Raw genomic sequence first — 17870 nt, 5'->3', positions numbered from 1 at the left:
TATTAAAAATAAGAAAACTAAATCTTTCGCAAGGAAAAAAAAGTAGAAATTCTTTTTTTTCTTTAAGGAACTTTTTATGAAAGTTTTATTTTTTTAATACAAATTACCTAACAGATTTTCAAAAGAAAAAGAAGTGGGGAATATCCAACTGAATATCCATAATAAAACTAATGAAATCCACGAAGAAGAGAACACTATACTGGCCATTAAAATAAGGTCAAACATCTCCTTATAAATTTATATGCGTTATTAATTACAATCATGCGTAATAATAGAATAAATTTTAATCTTATTTCATTAATATATCATGCTATGCGTGCCATGCACGCGCCTGCCTACTAGTTGATTAAAAAGTAAGGACGAAACAAAACTCCCAAAAAGGTATGGTTTTTGAAATAGGAGGTGTTTTCCTTTTGCATTCCCTCGTGATAAAACGGCTACTTCTTTTCTCAACATTACTGTTTAGCAAACAACTACACAAATCTATGACCCAACACAAACGCTGGTAGAATGACTAGTTTTATATTCCTAGTTGAACATTTATGTTTTTTCGATTTCAAAAGAGCCCGTGGACTCAATATATATAATATAGTAAAAATCTTAGTATAACATGTATAAAAGAATACATGCCTCAGCAAGGTTAATTACTTTATTGTAACCGATGAAATTTTGGTTTGCCACGTCACCCGTCCCCCCCGCAAACCAACTTAAATGCCAAATATACCCTTATTATACTTCAGAATACCCACTAGCTCCTCCTCCTCCCCCTCTCTCCCTCGGTAGTCCACTCCCTTTTCCTTGCTTCAACTGAACTCCAAGCCAACCCATCCACCGTTGACGCTCCTCCTCCTCTCTTCAGTGCGTTGAACCTTCACCTACCCCTCAACTCGCGTTTGCTCTGCATCGCGCTCGATTCTGTAACTCAGTCCGCTGGCAGTCTCTGTGAGGATGGGAAATTCGGACCCAGTTCACAGAGTCCTCTGCATCGGAACGGCCGATACGAAGCTGGAGGAGCTGCGTCTCCTCTCCGACTCGGTGAAATCCAGTCTCAGTAATTTCTCCGCCGCCTCTCGTTTCAAGGTACATTGCCCGGAAAGTGATCATTCGTTCTCCCCCTCCGTTTAATCTACATGGGTATGTCTAGCCGGGTTTCTTTTGCAATTTCATTGGCCACAAGGGTAATTGGCTTGCTTGCATCCTCCAGCTGTTGCTGGAAGACTTCGGGAGATGATCATTGTATGAAATTTTTACGTTTTATCATGGAACGTGATGAATTCTGAAGATTCTCTAATTACTTTCTGCGATTCGGTAGGTTGAAGTGTCCATTGTTGATGTATCAGCTGGGCCGGTCGAGATCGAGGGTGTTGAAGGATTCCCATTTGTTTCGAGAAAGGAACTGCTGTCCTGCTACTTTGAATTGCTTGACAGAAGCCCGTCCCCTCTTCCAAGCGATAGAGGGGAGGCGGTGGCCGTTATGAGCAAAGCCCTTGAGTGTTTCTTGAAACGTAGTCTCAGTGATTGCGTCCTAGTGGGAGCTATTGGAATCGGAGGAAGTGGAGGAACGTCCCTTATTTCGACAGCATTTAAAGTTCTCCAGTTGGGGTTGCCTAAATTGATAGTTTCGACAGTGGCGAGCGGGCAGACTGAACCATATATTGGGTCTTCAGACCTGGTGTTGTTTCCTTCGGTGGTGGATGTGTGTGGGATCAACAGTGTGAGCAGGGTGGTCTTGTCCAATGCTGGTGCTGCCTTTGCTGGGATGGTGGTGGGAAGACTGCATAAGTGTAGGGAGTCTGCTGAAGCAACTACGAAACCGACGGTTGGTATTACTATGTTTGGGGTTACCACACCTTGTGTAAATGCTGTCAAGGAGAGGTTGACTAAGGAAGGTTTCGAGACTTTGGTTTTTCATGCTACTGGGGTCGGAGGCAAGGCAATGGAGTCTCTGGTTCGTGAGGGATTTATACAGGTACTGTAAAGTCAAGAGCTGCTGCTCAGCGTTTCTTCTTAAAAGTGATGCACGTGCATTATCTTTGCTTTAAGATCAAACAAATAAAGAAATAAATGAGAGACTTGGAGTCAGAAGGTACTGCATATAGAGCCACTCTGATCATTTATAAGCTTAAGCTGGTAGAGAATGCGTGTTATTTGTTTTATTTAACAATTTGATCTAATGCTAAGGTCTAATTGATTGAGTAGTAGATATAGGTTGTGCTTCTGAACGAGAGGTTGCTAATCCTTGGTGGAGAAATATCCGATACATACATCTGTCAAGACTTGGTTATACATTTTAGATGCCAGAAGTCCCCGTGGACCTTTTAAGTATTGTTGCATGGTAATGTTAATTAGATTTTACCCTTGAGAATTTGCCTTACTGGATTTATTTCATTTCCAATACACAATGATCTATGACTGTATGGAAATGTCTTTGCAAGCATACAAGCTCAAGTTCCTGATCCTCAATTTAATTTCTCTGCAGGGTGTGTTGGATCTCACAACAACTGAGGTTGCTGATTATATAGTTGGTGGTGTCATGGCTTGTGAAGGTTCTCGTTTTGATGCCATGATAGAGAAGGGGGTGCCTTTAGTACTGAGTGTCGGTGCACTAGACATGGTCAACTTTGGAGCTAAAGAGACCATACGATCTACTTTTCAGCACAGGAAGATCCATGTACATAATAAGCAGGTGATAGACCCCTGAAGCTTCGTTATGCGCCGATATATACAATTATGTCTTTGCCTTTCTATCTCATGTTTAACATGATGTTACTGTTAAATCTTACTCTTGTATATTGCTTTATAGTCTCTTGTAGTAGATGTTAGGTACCTCAAGCTGCTTCAGATATTACCAATCATTAACTTTGTCGAGTCTTCGTGTATTAGTCTTTCATATCCTTTGACAAATAAAAGGAGTCTGATTTCTGTTTAGGCTATGCTAGATTGTTGAAACAAAAGAGGATGCAGATTCTCTTCTTATTACATGATATATTGGTCTGATATGATTCGCCTGCTCAAGAATACTGTAGTTCTCTTCTTAATTCTTTGTGCTGTTTGCAGGTTTCACTTATGCGAACCACGGTTGATGAGAATAAGAAGTTCGCCGAATTCATTGCAAACAAATTGAACAAATCGTCATCTAAAGTTCGTGTTTGCCTCCCAGAAAATGGCATTTCTGCTTTAGATGCACCTGAGAAGCCATTTTATGATCCTGAAGCTACAGCCACTCTTATCAGAGAACTAAAGAATCGCATCAAGATCACTGATGATCAGCAGGTACCACTTTGCTCAATTATATAGGGTCTGCATAACTATATCCTTTTACATTTACTTTGACGTTCTAGATAGAAATCACCTATCAACCACTATTTAAACTTATTGTAACAATGGATGTGTTATATTGCAGATAAAAGTGCTTCCTCTTCATATTAATGACCCCGAATTTGCAAACTCTATTGTCGATTCATTCTTAGAGATCAGCAAGGATCTAAAAGACTCCACTCTACGAGTTGCTAAATCTGGTTCTGATCATGACATCAATGAGAAATATGAGACTTGTACTGTTCCTTCGAGCTCCTGGTCAAGTATTTACTCCCCAAGTGACTTCCCAGATGCTAGACCAGGTCAGTCACTGGACAACTGATACAACATGTGGATTCAGTTTCATAGGTGAAGTGCTTGTGAACCTGTCTAGGATACCGGCTACGCTAATGACTCTCTTGAAACTTATATTACTATTATAAAGCCAGATGATGTCCTTTGTCTAACTTTCAGTTTCCAAAAATCCCATAATGAAATAACTAAACTAAAATTAGTAATAGTCACATAATTGAGGTTATGATGGTAAATACATTTTAAATAACTACCCAATTTTCCCCTATTTTTTCTCTTCCTCTCCCTCTCCCTCTCCCTCTTCCCTCCCCACTCTCTTTTCCTTTCATCGGACCAACTTTTGTTGTCGTTTTCCTTTTTTGTTTCTTCCATTATAGTCTATTAGGAAAGCAAAAAATGATATACATGGGTTTGGCCAATTTTACATTTTACTCACCTAATGTCGAATTTTGTTTACTCACGTAGAGCGGCTGTAAATCTAGTATGCACTAACCTGAGGCAACTCTTTATGTGACTAATCCATGTAAGTATGATATTGTTACAGAGACTCTGAAAAGAACTCGAGAAATATTGCAGCAGCTGCAAGAACAAATAAAGAGGAGGATTCCAATAATTGGGGCTGGTGCAGGGACGGGGATCTCGGCAAAGTTTGAAGAAGCAGGTGGTGTTGATTTGATAGTCCTGTATAACTCAGGCCGTTTTCGCATGGCTGGAAGGGGTTCCTTGGCAGGTTTATTACCTTATGCTGATGCAAATGCTGTTGTGCTCGAAATGGCAAACGAAGTTTTACCAGTGAGTTTAGATGAGATTTTGTTCTTTTTTGATTGCCCTTGCACTAGAAAATTTAAAATTCTAGACATAAAGAGAAAAACAATGCCCTTTCCAGGGAAAAAAAAAATTTAAAAATGCCTAGTTCAGTTCGAACTAAATAATTTACTTGTGGCTTCTTATTGAAACAATTTCATTGATATGATGATGGAATTCTTCTATAGGTTGTCGAGTCTGTACCTGTTCTTGCTGGAGTATGTGGGACTGATCCTTTCCGCCGAATGGATTACTTCCTGAAGCAAGTTGAGTCCATTGGATTCTGTGGTGTGCAGAACTTCCCTACAATGGGGCTATTTGATGGTAATTTCAGGCAGAATCTGGAAGAGACTGGAATGGGATATGGGTAAGTTTCCCAAAAAACAATCTTTTATATGTGTTTCTTTTTTTTTTTTAACGATTAATCCAATGATTTTAAAAGCAAGCCTGGTCCATTAACTGGACCAAGGGGCAGCTCGGGGTCCTACCAGTTAAATCATTTGAATAACCTGTTCATTTATCAGGTCCCTGCTTTTCTTTCAGACAGTCTGGACAGGATAGAAGATTATTTTGTCCTAATTTTAGCTTATTTTTAGATATCTTGCCAACTTCAGAAGTGTATCAACTGATTCCACCTGTTCTTGTGATTTGTACTGGTTGTCAGTTCAGCTTGTTGAATTAGAGGATCTTGTCCAGCTTTCAGCACACTGGTTAAGCTCTCTTCACTTCAAAAGTTGCTATTTCTATCACTCAGGTTGGAGGTTGACATGATTGCAAAAGCTCATAAATTGGGTCTCTTAACTACTCCTTACACGTTCAATGAAGATGAAGCAGTGGAAATGGCGAAAGCAGGAGCTGATATTATAGTGGCTCACATGGGACTCACCACTTCTGGGTCGATTGGTGCAAAAACTGCTCTCTCATTGGAGGAAAGTGTAGTCCTCGTGCAAGCTATTGCAAACGCCTCTCATAGGATCAATCCCAATGTAATCGTGTTATGTCATGGAGGTATTACTTGAGAACCCTACTTTGTGGTCTTGTGTTTCTATCTTTCATCAATAAAAACATAGCAACAAGGAATTCTCCTGATTATATGAATCTAAATCAGTTCCACTGAAAGTGATGATAGAAGCAATTTTCTTTTAGCCATTTGTGCTGAATATATTCAAATCTAAATTGCTGAGGAAGAGTAATCATGTTAACTTATGATTTTTCTTGTTCATGGGCTCCCTTACCTTGATAGTTTTAATAGGTATTGTCATTATGAATGAATTGATTTTGTCCCGTAAATTAGTTCTTTAGAGGTCTCCGCATGCCATCTCTTCTTCCTTGCTTCCTTTTTCCTTCCCAACCGACAGTTACAAACTTGAAGTACTAAATCTGTTTAATACAGTTGAACTGTTCATTCTTACCTGCATTTGGCTTGCCATTTTGTCTCAGGTTTCTTTTGTTCTTAACTTTTAAAACCTTATGGCCTCATCCGAACTCATTTTGACATGCTATTTCCGACACTTAAGGCACCATTTCTTAAAAACTCGGTTATCTATATCAGTGAAAATCTGGTCTAGTTCTGAATTTTCTTCTTGTTTGTGTCCTGCAGTATCTTTTGGACATGGAATTGACTTTCTTTTTTGATGTGCAGGTCCTATATCTGGTCCTGCAGAAGCAGAATACGTACTAAAGAACACTAATGGAGTTCATGGGTTCTACGGTGCATCCAGCATGGAGAGACTGCCAGTTGAACGGGCAATCACGAGCACAATCCAAGAATACAAGCTAATATCTCTCAAATGAGGTCAATGCGTTTTTATGCACTGTTGTCTCATCAGTACTTGATATTTTTCGATGTGATTTCTGTAAAACACTGATCTCCAATAAAAAAATGGCTTGATTGTTGAAATGCTCGAGAGTGAATAAATAAAGTCTTAGGATCATAGAGAGACTTTGAAGTGTCATCTTCAATAATAACAATGATCCTACTCCTTCTAACAAACAGGACATCTCATTTCGCACCCTGAATTTCGTGCCTCTCTGTAAGGAACCATGATGTCTGCACTACCGTCTGTTTTCTAACGGGCACAACGCAATCTTAGAAAGTAATATTCTGTCTTAATCATTAGCAAGTTTTGATTATGTAGAATTTCTTGAGGACTTGCCCCATCATTCTGTTCGATTCCGCTTGAGAGTTCCCAAAACATTACTTGCCTACTTGGAAACCCCATGTAATTCGTCCATCCCGCTCTCATAGACACAACTTGAATGCAGGAGGTTGGAGCACTTCTTGTTTTGATTATACCGAGCCAATAAAATCTTTATCTAAGCATGAAAATTTCTCAGCTCGACCCTGATAACATATCCTTAATGATGGATATTCAAGAAGTCGACTTTAAATTAAGGGATTTAACTTACTGTACATGGTTCATTGCTCCTTATAGCAATGGCTACGGGTTATCGAGCAAAATTCACATTAAATCTTCTGCACAGAGCTTTGTGCAAGATTGAAACATCGGAAACACTTCTTAATTTTGCTTAGATGGCCTTTAAAGTTATCGGGCAACCACTCCTTAACCTTGGAATGTGAGACTTCTTCTCTAGGCTGGGATCTAGGTCGTCTACGGTCCACCTGTTCAGGAAATCAATGATAAAATTTTTAGGCGGACTCTAATCAGTAGGCGAACAAATGTCAATTACAGTTAATGATTTCTGCAATATTAGAGCGAAATGATTTTGTAGGACTTTATGTTTCATGTTTGAGATATGTTGAAATGGTTCACCTGTATCCGCTGGTAAGTCGGTGCAGAAAGACCAGCATGGTCACCTTGGCCATGTTCATTCCCAAGCATGTCCTTGGTCCTGATCCAAACGGTATAAAACTATATGGCTTCTGCATTTCCTGGAAACAGATTAATTATGTCACTCGTAAGACTCGCGAGATGGGCTAAAAGATGAAAAATTCATGTCACATTTGGGACAATAGGAATGAACGTTCTGTTTAATTGTGGGGGCTCTGTTACGAGACATGTCGGGATTCTTACTTCAAATCTAGAAGGGTTGAATTGCAATGGGTCTTTGTACAGTGCCGGGTCGTAGTGTATGCAAGTTGCATCAGCGTTCACATGCCATCCTTTCTTGATCTCATAGCCTGACATAGTGAATGAATTCATTAGAAACGGAGAGAAGCTCTGAAATGGAGGGGGAGAGAGAGCTTCTTATCAGAGGGACGACCGGTTCTTGAAATCAACAAGAATTTTGCATACTGGAGTATCATATCTTGCCTTCAATGGTGAAATCGGTAAGAGCGACTCGTGGGTACCACATCAACACATTCGACATCCTCAATGTCTCTTTGACAACCTGCAAAGTTGCAAAAGGATTATCAGAACACATATATATGACTACACTGCAGAGGTGAGATGAACACTACCAAGCCTGAGCTCTGCTCGGCTCGACCAAATTAGCTTGACGTGACCTGATACAAAAGGGATCTCGGGTCTCTCTATCTATTTGTCTGGAAGTTTGATTCCCGGAAAGCAATATCATTGGACTTTACCTTTAATCCGTAAGACATGCTGTTAGTATCTTCAAGTGTGAAAAGGGAGCTTTCTGGCTTTCTCCTTGAGATCAAAAGCTGTTCCTCCTGAAATGAAATGTCCATGCAATTTTAGTTTCTCCATACAATCCCTTCAATTTCAGTTCTCCAAATTTGCTCCCTCTTCTTTCGATATTCCATCAATATGACCAAAATTGCTAGCAAGCTGAAATTAGATCATAAGAGGAGTTTACATGGCCATATATCGATTTCCTATCCATCTTCAATCATTGTCAAATTTGAAAACCGATCGAGATCTCACTCACCCGTAGCTTCTCCTGAGCTTCCCTGTTCTCGTCGAGGAACTTGATGCTCCACATCATGGCTGCTGCAGTGGTGGTTTGGCCTGCGATTATGAGGGTCAGCAGATTGTCCATTATCTCCGAGTCACTGAGCTTTTCCTCATTTGGTAGCTCATCTCTCTCGAGCATCGAGTCCAAGAAATCCCCACGCTGTGCTTCATTTCCGCTTCTTCTGCTTGCTATCATTTCTCTGAATCGCTCCATGAGCCTGTTCCTTGCCTGAAATTCCATATACATATATATATATATATATATATCTTAGATGCTAACATATATATTTAAACAGGGTGATCTGCCCCAAATTTCAGGACTGTTTGAATGTCTTGGTAGTTACCTTGATACCTTTGAAGTATCTTGTCCCCGGAATCATGACCGGGAAAGATAACATGGCATTAGAGACATCGGTACAGTCTTTCTCGATCTGTCGAAGAAGTGACTCATCTGTGATACTCATTAACATGTCGCAGATTGCGTCGAATGATATCTGTTAACAAAAGGCATGCAAATATCTTATTAGAAAATATGGCCACCTGTAAATTGGCTTACAGAAAAGTGGGATTGACGAGCAGTAATTTGGAATATTGATCCTGCATATCATTTCTATAGAATCCTAACATGTGAGTAGCACGGATTTTATAAAAAAAACAATATGATGAAACGTTATAATTATTAATATTGATTTATAATTTTTGTTAATATATAGAAAATAGAAAATATGTTTTTATACTATATAAATTTTAATACGATAAATTTCATACCCATGCTAGATTAATTAATTTAAAAGCTCGTAAAAAAATTATTCATGTAAAATTATTTTACAGACATAGATCTCAATTATCAATACAATTTATAAGAAAATAATTATAAAATCCAAAAAAAATCCAAGCTTGTTTATTATTAATAAAATATTAATAATCATAGAGTCCATGAAATTTTAACATTAAGTATTCACAATTGTCTCTTTCTTATTCATATTTTATATAATAAGTTTTCTAAATTTGAATAATTTAGATAAAATGACTAATTATTTCGATGAGAGATTTACTTAATTTAGCTTTTATAAAGCTAATAATGATTATTAAAATAAATTCAATAAAGTTTAATAGTTCTTGATGTCTTTAAAATTATGTATATTTATTTAGCAATTGCTCATAAAATAACAATAAGTGGTCAGAATTTCTCTTTAATGTTTCTTTTGGATATATTTTTTAATTACAATAATAAATAATATTGTTCAATTTCTATATAACATAGTGATTTGTTATACATTTACGATTTTAACCCTATTTAATAGAGTGATACAACTTTATATATACACACACTAAGAAAATGTCCACACAATGTCGCTATTGGAAAGATTTTTCATGAATTTGTTGATCTATACATTAGTTTGTGTAATAACTAAAATATTGCATGACTAAAGTTTGAATACTTCTAATTAGAATATCATTATTGCATTGTAATAGGCATTAAGTGGTCCGCCAATTTTGAGTAGACGAACTTTCTTGTGGTAGTTTCAACATTTATTAAAGGTGTATCCTGGCCAAGGCCAAGTTAATATCCAAACAATTAGAGTGCGTTTGGATTGAGAGTTGAGTTGAGTTGAGTTTTGATTTTAATTGGTTTGTAATGATTGTATTGTTGAATTATGAGAAAAAATGTGAAAAAGTAATAAATAATTGAGAGAAAATAATGATTAAGTAATGATTGTGTTGTTGAATTGTGAAAAAGTAATGAATAGTTGAGAGAATTTAATATTAAAAATTGAATTGAATGGTTAAAAAAATTTTAAAAATGAAAAAAAGTAATGATTGTGATGTTGAATTGAAGATAAGTAGAATTGACTTGAGTTGAGTTAAACATTATTTCAAATCCAAACACACCCTTAAGAATTAGTCTCTGTCAATATGTTAGTCTAACATAATTTCACCATCAAAATAAAGGACATTTCTACTGTCATGTGTTAAAAGAGACTACTTAAATTGGTGAAAAATGAAAATAGACTTTTTATCCATTACTTACTTCGCTCAAAACTAGATTAATCGGACATAAAAAAACTTTCAAATATCAAGTGGTACATACTGAAAAAAATAACAAATAAAAAGAGACTATTTAAATTGGTGACAAATTAAAATAGGTCATTATCAAAGTTGGTTGGTTTAGGTGACTTGGCACTTCTTATCATTAGGTAAGGTATAGGCTATGACTCTCGTGATTGGAGAAAGTTCGTGATCAAGAAAGGTTTACTTAGTGGGTAGAGCTGGCTCGAACATAGATTAGTGGGACCTAGTGAACTTCCGAATTTCAAGTGGTAGACACAAAAAAAAAATTTATATACTTAAATTTAATAAGAATTAAAAATTAAAAATTAGAAAAAGAAATAGAAATAGAAAAAGAAAAGATTTTAATTTTTCAAAAAAGAAAAAGATCTCATTCCTTTTACTTTTGTGGCAAAATTAAAAATTGGTGGCAACTAATAATAATAATAAAAAAGAGAAAAAAGTATGAGAGTGGCACATGGCTTTGATGTACAAGAGTTTTAAGGCGGTTTGGTAAACAAAAGGTTTTTAACTTTACTCCACTTATCTTCAATTCAACAACACAATTATTATTTTTTCCTTTTTCTTCAATTTTTTAACTATTCAATTCAATTTTTAATATTAAATTTTATCAATTATTCATTACTTTTTCCAAAATTGAACAACACAATCATTACATTCTCTAAACTATTCATTACTTTTTCAACAATTCTACGACACAATCATTACTTTCTCTCAACTATTTAGTACTTTTTCAACAATTCTACAACATAATTATTACTTTCTCTCAATAATTCATTACTTTTTCACACTTTTTCTCATAATTCAACAACACAATCATTACAAACCAATTAAAATCAAAACTCAACTCTACTCAACTCTAAAATCAAACACAATTAGTTTTTTAAGACTAAGAAAATGTCCTCACAATGCCATGATTGGAAAATCTTTTCATGAATTTGTTGATTTACTATAGTAGTTTGCGTAATAATTTCAATAAAATTTATGTAGATGAACATTCTAAGCAGTAGGTTCGATATTTAATAAAAGCATATCGTGGCCAAAACCATGTTAATATCAAATAAGAATTATTGTCGGTCAATATGTTAATCTAACATTATATTCACCATAAAAATGGAGGACATTTCTAACATCACATTAAAGGAGACTATTTAAATTGGTGAAAAATTAAAATAGACTTTTTATTCGTTAGTGGGACAGCCTCGTTTGAACTTAGATTAATCGGATGTAGAGGATTTTCAAATATCAAGTAGTATACACCAAAAAAATCGCAAATAAAATGAGAGTATTTAAATTGGTGGCGAATTGAATTAGGCTTTTATCAACGTTGGTTGATTTTAGGTGAGTTATGCTTTATTCATAGGTAAAGCATCAGGAATGAGTCATGTGTTTGTAGAAAATACATGATCATAAGAGGTTTATCTCTTAATGGGTTGAGCTCACTCGAACCTAGATTAGTCTGATCAAGTGGACTTGCAAATATCAAGTCATATAGACAGAAAAAAGAGATATTTATATACTTAAATTTGATAAAAATAAAAAATAAAAAAGAAACAAGAAAATGTTTTATTCATTTTTAAAAAGAAAAAGAAAAAATCTAACTACATTCCTTTTATATTTGTGGGAAATGATAATAAAAAATTTGTGGCAAATAATAATTAAAAAGAGAAAAACATGAGAGTGACGCATGGTTTCTATGTACAAGAGTTTTAGTTTATTGAGATAATGCTATAGGAATCTGTGGAATTTTCCCTTATTACGTATGACAAGAAATACTCTCACTACACTGTATAAATTATCTTGCCTATTCTTCAACATTAGTTATATATTATTTTAATTAATTTGAAATTGTATAACCAATTGTTTTACTATTTTTAGAATATTTTGTTATTAAAATATTTTCTAATTAGTAAAGAAATTAAGAAAAATAAATATTGGACGGTTGTCTTGAGCTGAAGAGAGAGGAAGAAGGAAAGAATTGTGGGAGACTAACGATGGACAGTTAAAGGTAGTGTATGAATTTACTTACTAATTTTCACCTTCAACTTCTTTCTAATCTAGTGGCTATAAATTAAACTTGTCATTTTTATATGGGTTAACTGCATTAGTGGTCCAAAAGGTTTCATGAATGTTTCAAGTTGGTCTAAAAAGTTTTTTTGGTAACTTGTTCGTACATTAAGTTTCACAACTGTTTTGATATAGTACATTCCATCAATTCATGATTGACATCGTTAGCAAAATGCTGATGTGACAAAAATATTATAATAAAAAATATTTTTAATTTTAATTAAAATTTCAAACTTTTTAAAATTTCAAAACGACCTAAATTTTTAAACTTTTTCAATTTTGCCCCAATCCCTCTCTCTCCTCCATTGTTCATCGTCTTTCTCCTCCCCTCCACTGTTCATCGTCCCCAGACCCCCTCTCTTTCGAATTGGTGAGTTCTTCATCCCTCTAATGCAAGGATCTCCAAGGCACACTGCTTGTTGCTGTCAAACTACTTTGCCCTAATCGTGGCTGAGGAGCCCGAGGATGGAGGGGACGGCATTGAGGGCGACCAGGTCAGGGTAGAACTCGGGGGATCCAGATAAGACTTTGAGCTTCTGAATCTCCTCGTGGAGCCCAACCTCGGAGTTCGCAAAACGGTCGAGCTGGTCGGGATACTTGAGGCGAGCCTCGATGTTCTCCTCGAGGCGCCGCTTAGAAGGAGAAACCAACTTCTTAAGGGTCTTGAGGCCGAACATTTCCACAATGTTATGGGATCTCTCTATGGCTTCCAGGAGAAAGATATCGATGTCGCCGTCGTCTCCCCTATTCCGCTTTGGGTGCAGCAGCCTTTTATCAGTATCACTCTTGCCATTGGAGGGACGAGGAACTCGCCGGTTCGAAGGAGAGGGGGGTCTGAGGACGATGAACAGTGGAGGGGGAGGAGAAAGACGATGAACAGTGGAAGAGAGAAAGGGATTGGGGCAAAATTGAAAAAGTTTAAAAAATTTAAGTCATTTTGAAATTTTAAAATGTTTGAAGTTTTAATTAAAATTTAAAAATATTTTTTATTATAATATTCTTGTCATATCCGCATTTGTTAATGGCGTCAATAATGAATTGACGGAATTTACTATATCGAAACAGTTTTGAAACTTAATGTATTAACAAGTTACCAAAAAAATTTTTTGAATCAATTTGAAACATTCATGAAACATTTTGGATCACCAGTGCAATTAATCCTTTTTATATGGATAAAGTTGAAAAACAAACGTTATATCGACTAACACATTCTCCCATTTACGGTACCGTGGCCGAAAGTACCGTAAAATTTTCGTTGATTGCTATTTTTCTCTGTAGGTTCCATTGATTGCTATTTTTTTCCCCTGGTTATTGATCCTTTATTTTCGCATTTCTCTTTATCCTGCCTAGATGTTGGCCTGCGTCACGTGTGGAATAATACTTGAAATCCATGTTTAATTAAATATTAGGGAATGGAACGAAATCTACGTTAATTCTTAATAGTGAAAATTTTAATCTGAACATATCCAACTTATAAAATTGAAAAAAAAAATCATTGGGCATATAAAATGATTAGTTCACTGAAAAACTCGAGTCTATGGAAAAACCAAAATATCCTTATATATGCAAAATTTTCTTTCTATTTTCTGGTTATCGGACAATTGTCAGCATGCAACCTCACACCACATCATGTGCCTATCACTATCACGTGCTTTTGAACAATATCCCTTAACAACAAATAATGAGTCGGGATTCATCTTCTGCGCTTAGTGAGGTGAGAAAATATTGCCTGGTGGGCTTACTCTTTTGCCGAGCATTTTGGATGCTCTCGGGTGCTTGATCCACATGGAAGCATTATTTGTTTTGCTACCGTGTAAAATTTTCGTCGTTGGACTCATCTCTCAAATCCAAAAACTCGAGTAAATAAAAGACAATCACCTTTACATACCCAAGATTCTTTTTGTTTTTTAAACAGAAAATAAAATAAAAATAAATAAATTATTCAATTATATCTATCTATACAGTTACGAAAAGGAGAAAGAAAAATATATTGTCTAACTTTTAACCATGTGTAGCGTGGGTACAATATCTAGTATTTAATCTTATTTAATTTTCTATCTTTATATTAGACTCACGGAAGAAAAGCATCTTTGAGTTGAATTCAGCACAAAGGGAAGCAATATTGAAATGAGAGAGGAGAAAGGGGAGAGGAGAGAGGGGAAAAAAAGATAAAAATGTGCAAGTGAGTAAGAAAGAAATTAGTGAATAAATTTTTTGTTAATTATTTTTTTCGGTCATAAAAGAGACCATGGATCTAAAGTAATTTTGCATTTTTAATTATAATATAGATAGATTTTTTATTCAAGAGAAAACATGGAATAATTTAGTTACCTTCATGGCGAAGTCGAGAACTACAAAGCTCTTCCCATCTTCTTCGAACTTCCTCATCCGCTTGGATAGCATCTGATCAAACTTTGTCACAAACTTCGACAGAGAATTCATGGAGAAGGGCTCAGAAAGGAGGCGCCGGATCCTCCGGTGGCTATCATGCGCTACACAGAGCAGGCTCTTCTTCCCCACAGCATCCGCCATCGATTTCACGTATCCCTTGTTGAAGTGCACGAATTCATTTGTGAAAATAGCCTTTGCTGCCTCGGTGCTCGGAGCGAATACATGGACCTTCCCGAATATCCTCGTCTTGAACCACCTCCCATGCCTATAAGAGGAAGTAGCTGGACGTGACTCGTAACTAGCTAATTAATTAAAGAAGGTTAAAAAATGATCATATATGCATCTTTTAACATCCGTAAATTACCGAGACTAGCTACATGTTCTACACTTGGTCATTTTCGTATCTATAAAAATGAAGGTACACCTCAGTTTTCCGGTACCCGAATTACTCTTTCAGTGAATTGGCTCAGTTGAGTTAAGAGTTTAGATGATGACACATCACAACTGACCACAGAAAGAAGGTGGGAGTAATGTACAATAACGCCATGCATGATATTTATCTCGATTATATGTAATTCTTTGGACATGGTTGGTCCGATTGGCAGCTTGGCTGGAATATTCCGATGGCCCACAATCTGTTTCCGGATAAAATATTGTGCAATTGCAACATTTATTGCGAAAGGGATGTGCCCTCGGATGGAAACAAAAGGTTACAGACTTAGTTCTCATCGATGAAATTTTCCCTCATCAGAAACAGACCGAGGGAGCTAAGAGGGCAGTCGCTCCCTCTAAAATCTTGTTGCATCAAGGATTTTTTTATTTTTATTTTTTTTGCAAGGGAGGCCGATGAGTCTAAAACAATTAAATAGAATTGCATCAAGTAAATTTAAATATATAATTGTTCAATTTTTGATGAAATTTACTATTCTATTCGCTCTCTCAAAGAGCTCCCCTCCTAGTCGAAATTATGGGTCCGTCCCTACTCGTCACCTTGTATTTTCACTTCTCATAGTCCTATTGGTCTTGGCGTTCTCTTACAATCAATAAACATAAAGTCCTTTACTAAATTGTTGAGTTATTGATTGTCCCACGTCAGAAAGAGATATAAGAGAACCTGAACTTTACCATCCAATCTACTATTAAACTTTTGGGCTGAACATGAATCTTAACACGTATATGCACACTAGAAATTTTATACAAATCAGAAAGCAACAGGTGATGATTGGGCGATCGATCCCCTTATAGAGATATATCATTACATGGCTGGATTTTGCTCTATCAACAATAAGCTTCTTAGTATTGAGAATCAATATAAAGTACAACTGCCAACCTCAATCAATTGGAGTAAGACTCGAGCCCAAAATGTATCACTACGTTGAATCCCATTTTCTTATGAATTTTGAAAACTCAATGTGCCACAAGTATATTCAAATTGATTTCACGGCGAAAAGGGAGGCTATCAATTGAATGAAAGTAAGAAATTAGGAAAGGCAAGGACTAAATCTAATTACCAAGATCTTCTGAGTCTGACAAACTCATAGCATCCTTTGGTGCTGTTTGTGGCAGAGAGAAAGGAGAAGGTCTCCCCTAAGAAAGGCAATCCCAATCTCCCTGGGATACTCCCAGCTTTCTGACCTTTGACCCTTATTCCCAATGCTTTTGAGAACAAAACCGCCAACACGACAGAGACAATGATTGGAACGTAGTTGCTCGCTGCTAAGGAAGAGATCGTAAGTTCAAATAGCTCAGAAGGAATCATTGTGTTGGGATTGGGTTGATTTGGAGGAAGATTTGCAGGAGAAGAACAAAGAGGGTTACTAGGAAGAAAGGGGTCCAAAGTGATGATTCATATAATAATTTGGAGACGCTATTGCCTCTGTATGACGACAACATGGGATAATTTTAACAAAATGGGACAAGATGCCTCTGAGGGTGACATATATTTTTATTGCGCATTCCGAAGGCATCTTATGTCAAGGTAGGGTAGGAAATTTGTATGCTACAACAGATTCGTGTGAGGAAAAAGACAATATCTTAATTCATGCAGTTAAATTAATGGGTTAATAATCTATAGAAAAAATAACATGGATTGATTCAAACTTTTCGACTCTTTATGACTTAGAGAAAATTTTTTCTGAGAAAGTTTTACTGATCTGACTCGAACTTGATTAGTCAGAGCTCATTAAACTTTAAATTATCAGAAACAAACTATTCTTTTCCCATAAAGCATAATGTCTTAATAACAAACGGAAAAAAAATCAACTTTCATTTTTTTTTTGAAGTTTTAACTCAAACTATTCTTTTTTGGTAAAATGGTAGGAGCTAAAATTTCCATTGTATAAAAATTCATTAACAATCAACTTTGCATTACATCTATTATCATGTCGCCATCCCGTCGATTTTGACGGAATTTTCGATGTGGCATTTGGCGGTGCACATGTGGCTCACGAAAACAAATCATGTGAGCCCAGAGAGATTTTTTAATAAAAATATTCTCAAAATTAAATAAATAGGAAAACAAATATTAAAAAATAACATTGATTAAATATTAGATATTTTCTTGAAGAATAAAAAATAGTTTCCTATCATGGATAAATATTAAAAGTAATTTAAAATAAATGTTCTATGAAAAAAATTTAAAAATAATTCACAAACATTGATTAAATTATTTTATTATTATTATTATTATTATTATTATTATTATTTGTGTCCGATGCGCATGCTTATCTGTAATGTTTTTATTAGTATTGTTTCTGTTTTAGAGTCCGTCTTATTTTGGCATTCGAACATTGCAGTCTGGAAGACTTCTTTGTTGTAAAGGGGTAGAGGCATTGAAGAAGTTCGGAACGTGGTTAGCAAGCAAACAGCAGCTAAAGAAGCTGCCGGAAGGGGGCAGCTGCGACCCTCGCCCTCCTTGGAGCCATAGTCATGGGGATCCAGCAGTTGATGGAGGTCTATGGCAACATACGGCTGCCTTGGGAGTGGCGGCTGTGTGACCTCGGCAAGCTGCTGATGTATCAGGCCACTGAGGGCAGCGACCATGAGGCC

The 17870-nt window shown here is 36.1% G+C and overlaps 2 protein-coding genes across 4 annotated transcripts; one reads left to right on the top strand and one right to left on the bottom strand.

Moving 5' to 3' along the window:
• Positions 1–773: 773 nt before the first annotated feature.
• On the top strand, positions 774–6313 carry LOC116210943 (UPF0261 protein mll9388). 3 transcript variants are annotated; one of them, XM_031545107.1, is made up of 9 exons: positions 775–1080; positions 1313–1969; positions 2480–2686; positions 3058–3273; positions 3404–3620; positions 4154–4401; positions 4602–4780; positions 5168–5421; positions 6056–6313. In XM_031545107.1, the coding sequence occupies exons 1-9, from the start codon at positions 949–951 to the stop codon at positions 6205–6207; spliced, it is 2262 nt and encodes a 753-aa protein (XP_031400967.1). In that variant the 5' UTR covers positions 775–948; the 3' UTR covers positions 6208–6313. The 3 variants fall into 3 exon arrangements, with proteins under 3 accessions (XP_031400969.1, XP_031400968.1, XP_031400967.1); XM_031545109.1 differs by lacking the exon at positions 6056–6313 and having other exon boundaries at positions 774–1080; positions 5083–5224; XM_031545108.1 differs by lacking the exon at positions 6056–6313 and having other exon boundaries at positions 774–1080; positions 5078–5219.
• Positions 6314–6768: 455 nt separating this feature from the next.
• On the bottom strand, positions 6769–16711 carry LOC116210944 (cytochrome P450 90A1-like). Its single transcript, XM_031545110.1, has 9 exons — positions 16334–16711; positions 14763–15087; positions 8639–8788; positions 8269–8523; positions 7964–8050; positions 7689–7767; positions 7449–7555; positions 7188–7306; positions 6769–7036 (listed from the first exon to the last, which is right to left on the bottom strand). The coding sequence occupies exons 1-9, from the start codon at positions 16579–16581 to the stop codon at positions 6943–6945; spliced, it is 1464 nt and encodes a 487-aa protein (XP_031400970.1). The 5' UTR covers positions 16582–16711; the 3' UTR covers positions 6769–6942.
• Positions 16712–17870: the final 1159 nt, after the last annotated feature.

Source organism: Punica granatum, chromosome 6 (assembly GCF_007655135.1).
Source record: "Punica granatum isolate Tunisia-2019 chromosome 6, ASM765513v2, whole genome shotgun sequence".
In the NCBI taxonomy this organism is placed as follows: Eukaryota; Viridiplantae; Streptophyta; class Magnoliopsida; order Myrtales; family Lythraceae; genus Punica; species Punica granatum.
Note: the sequence above shows the minus strand (reverse complement) of the source record. Positions and strands in the feature narration are given on the sequence as shown.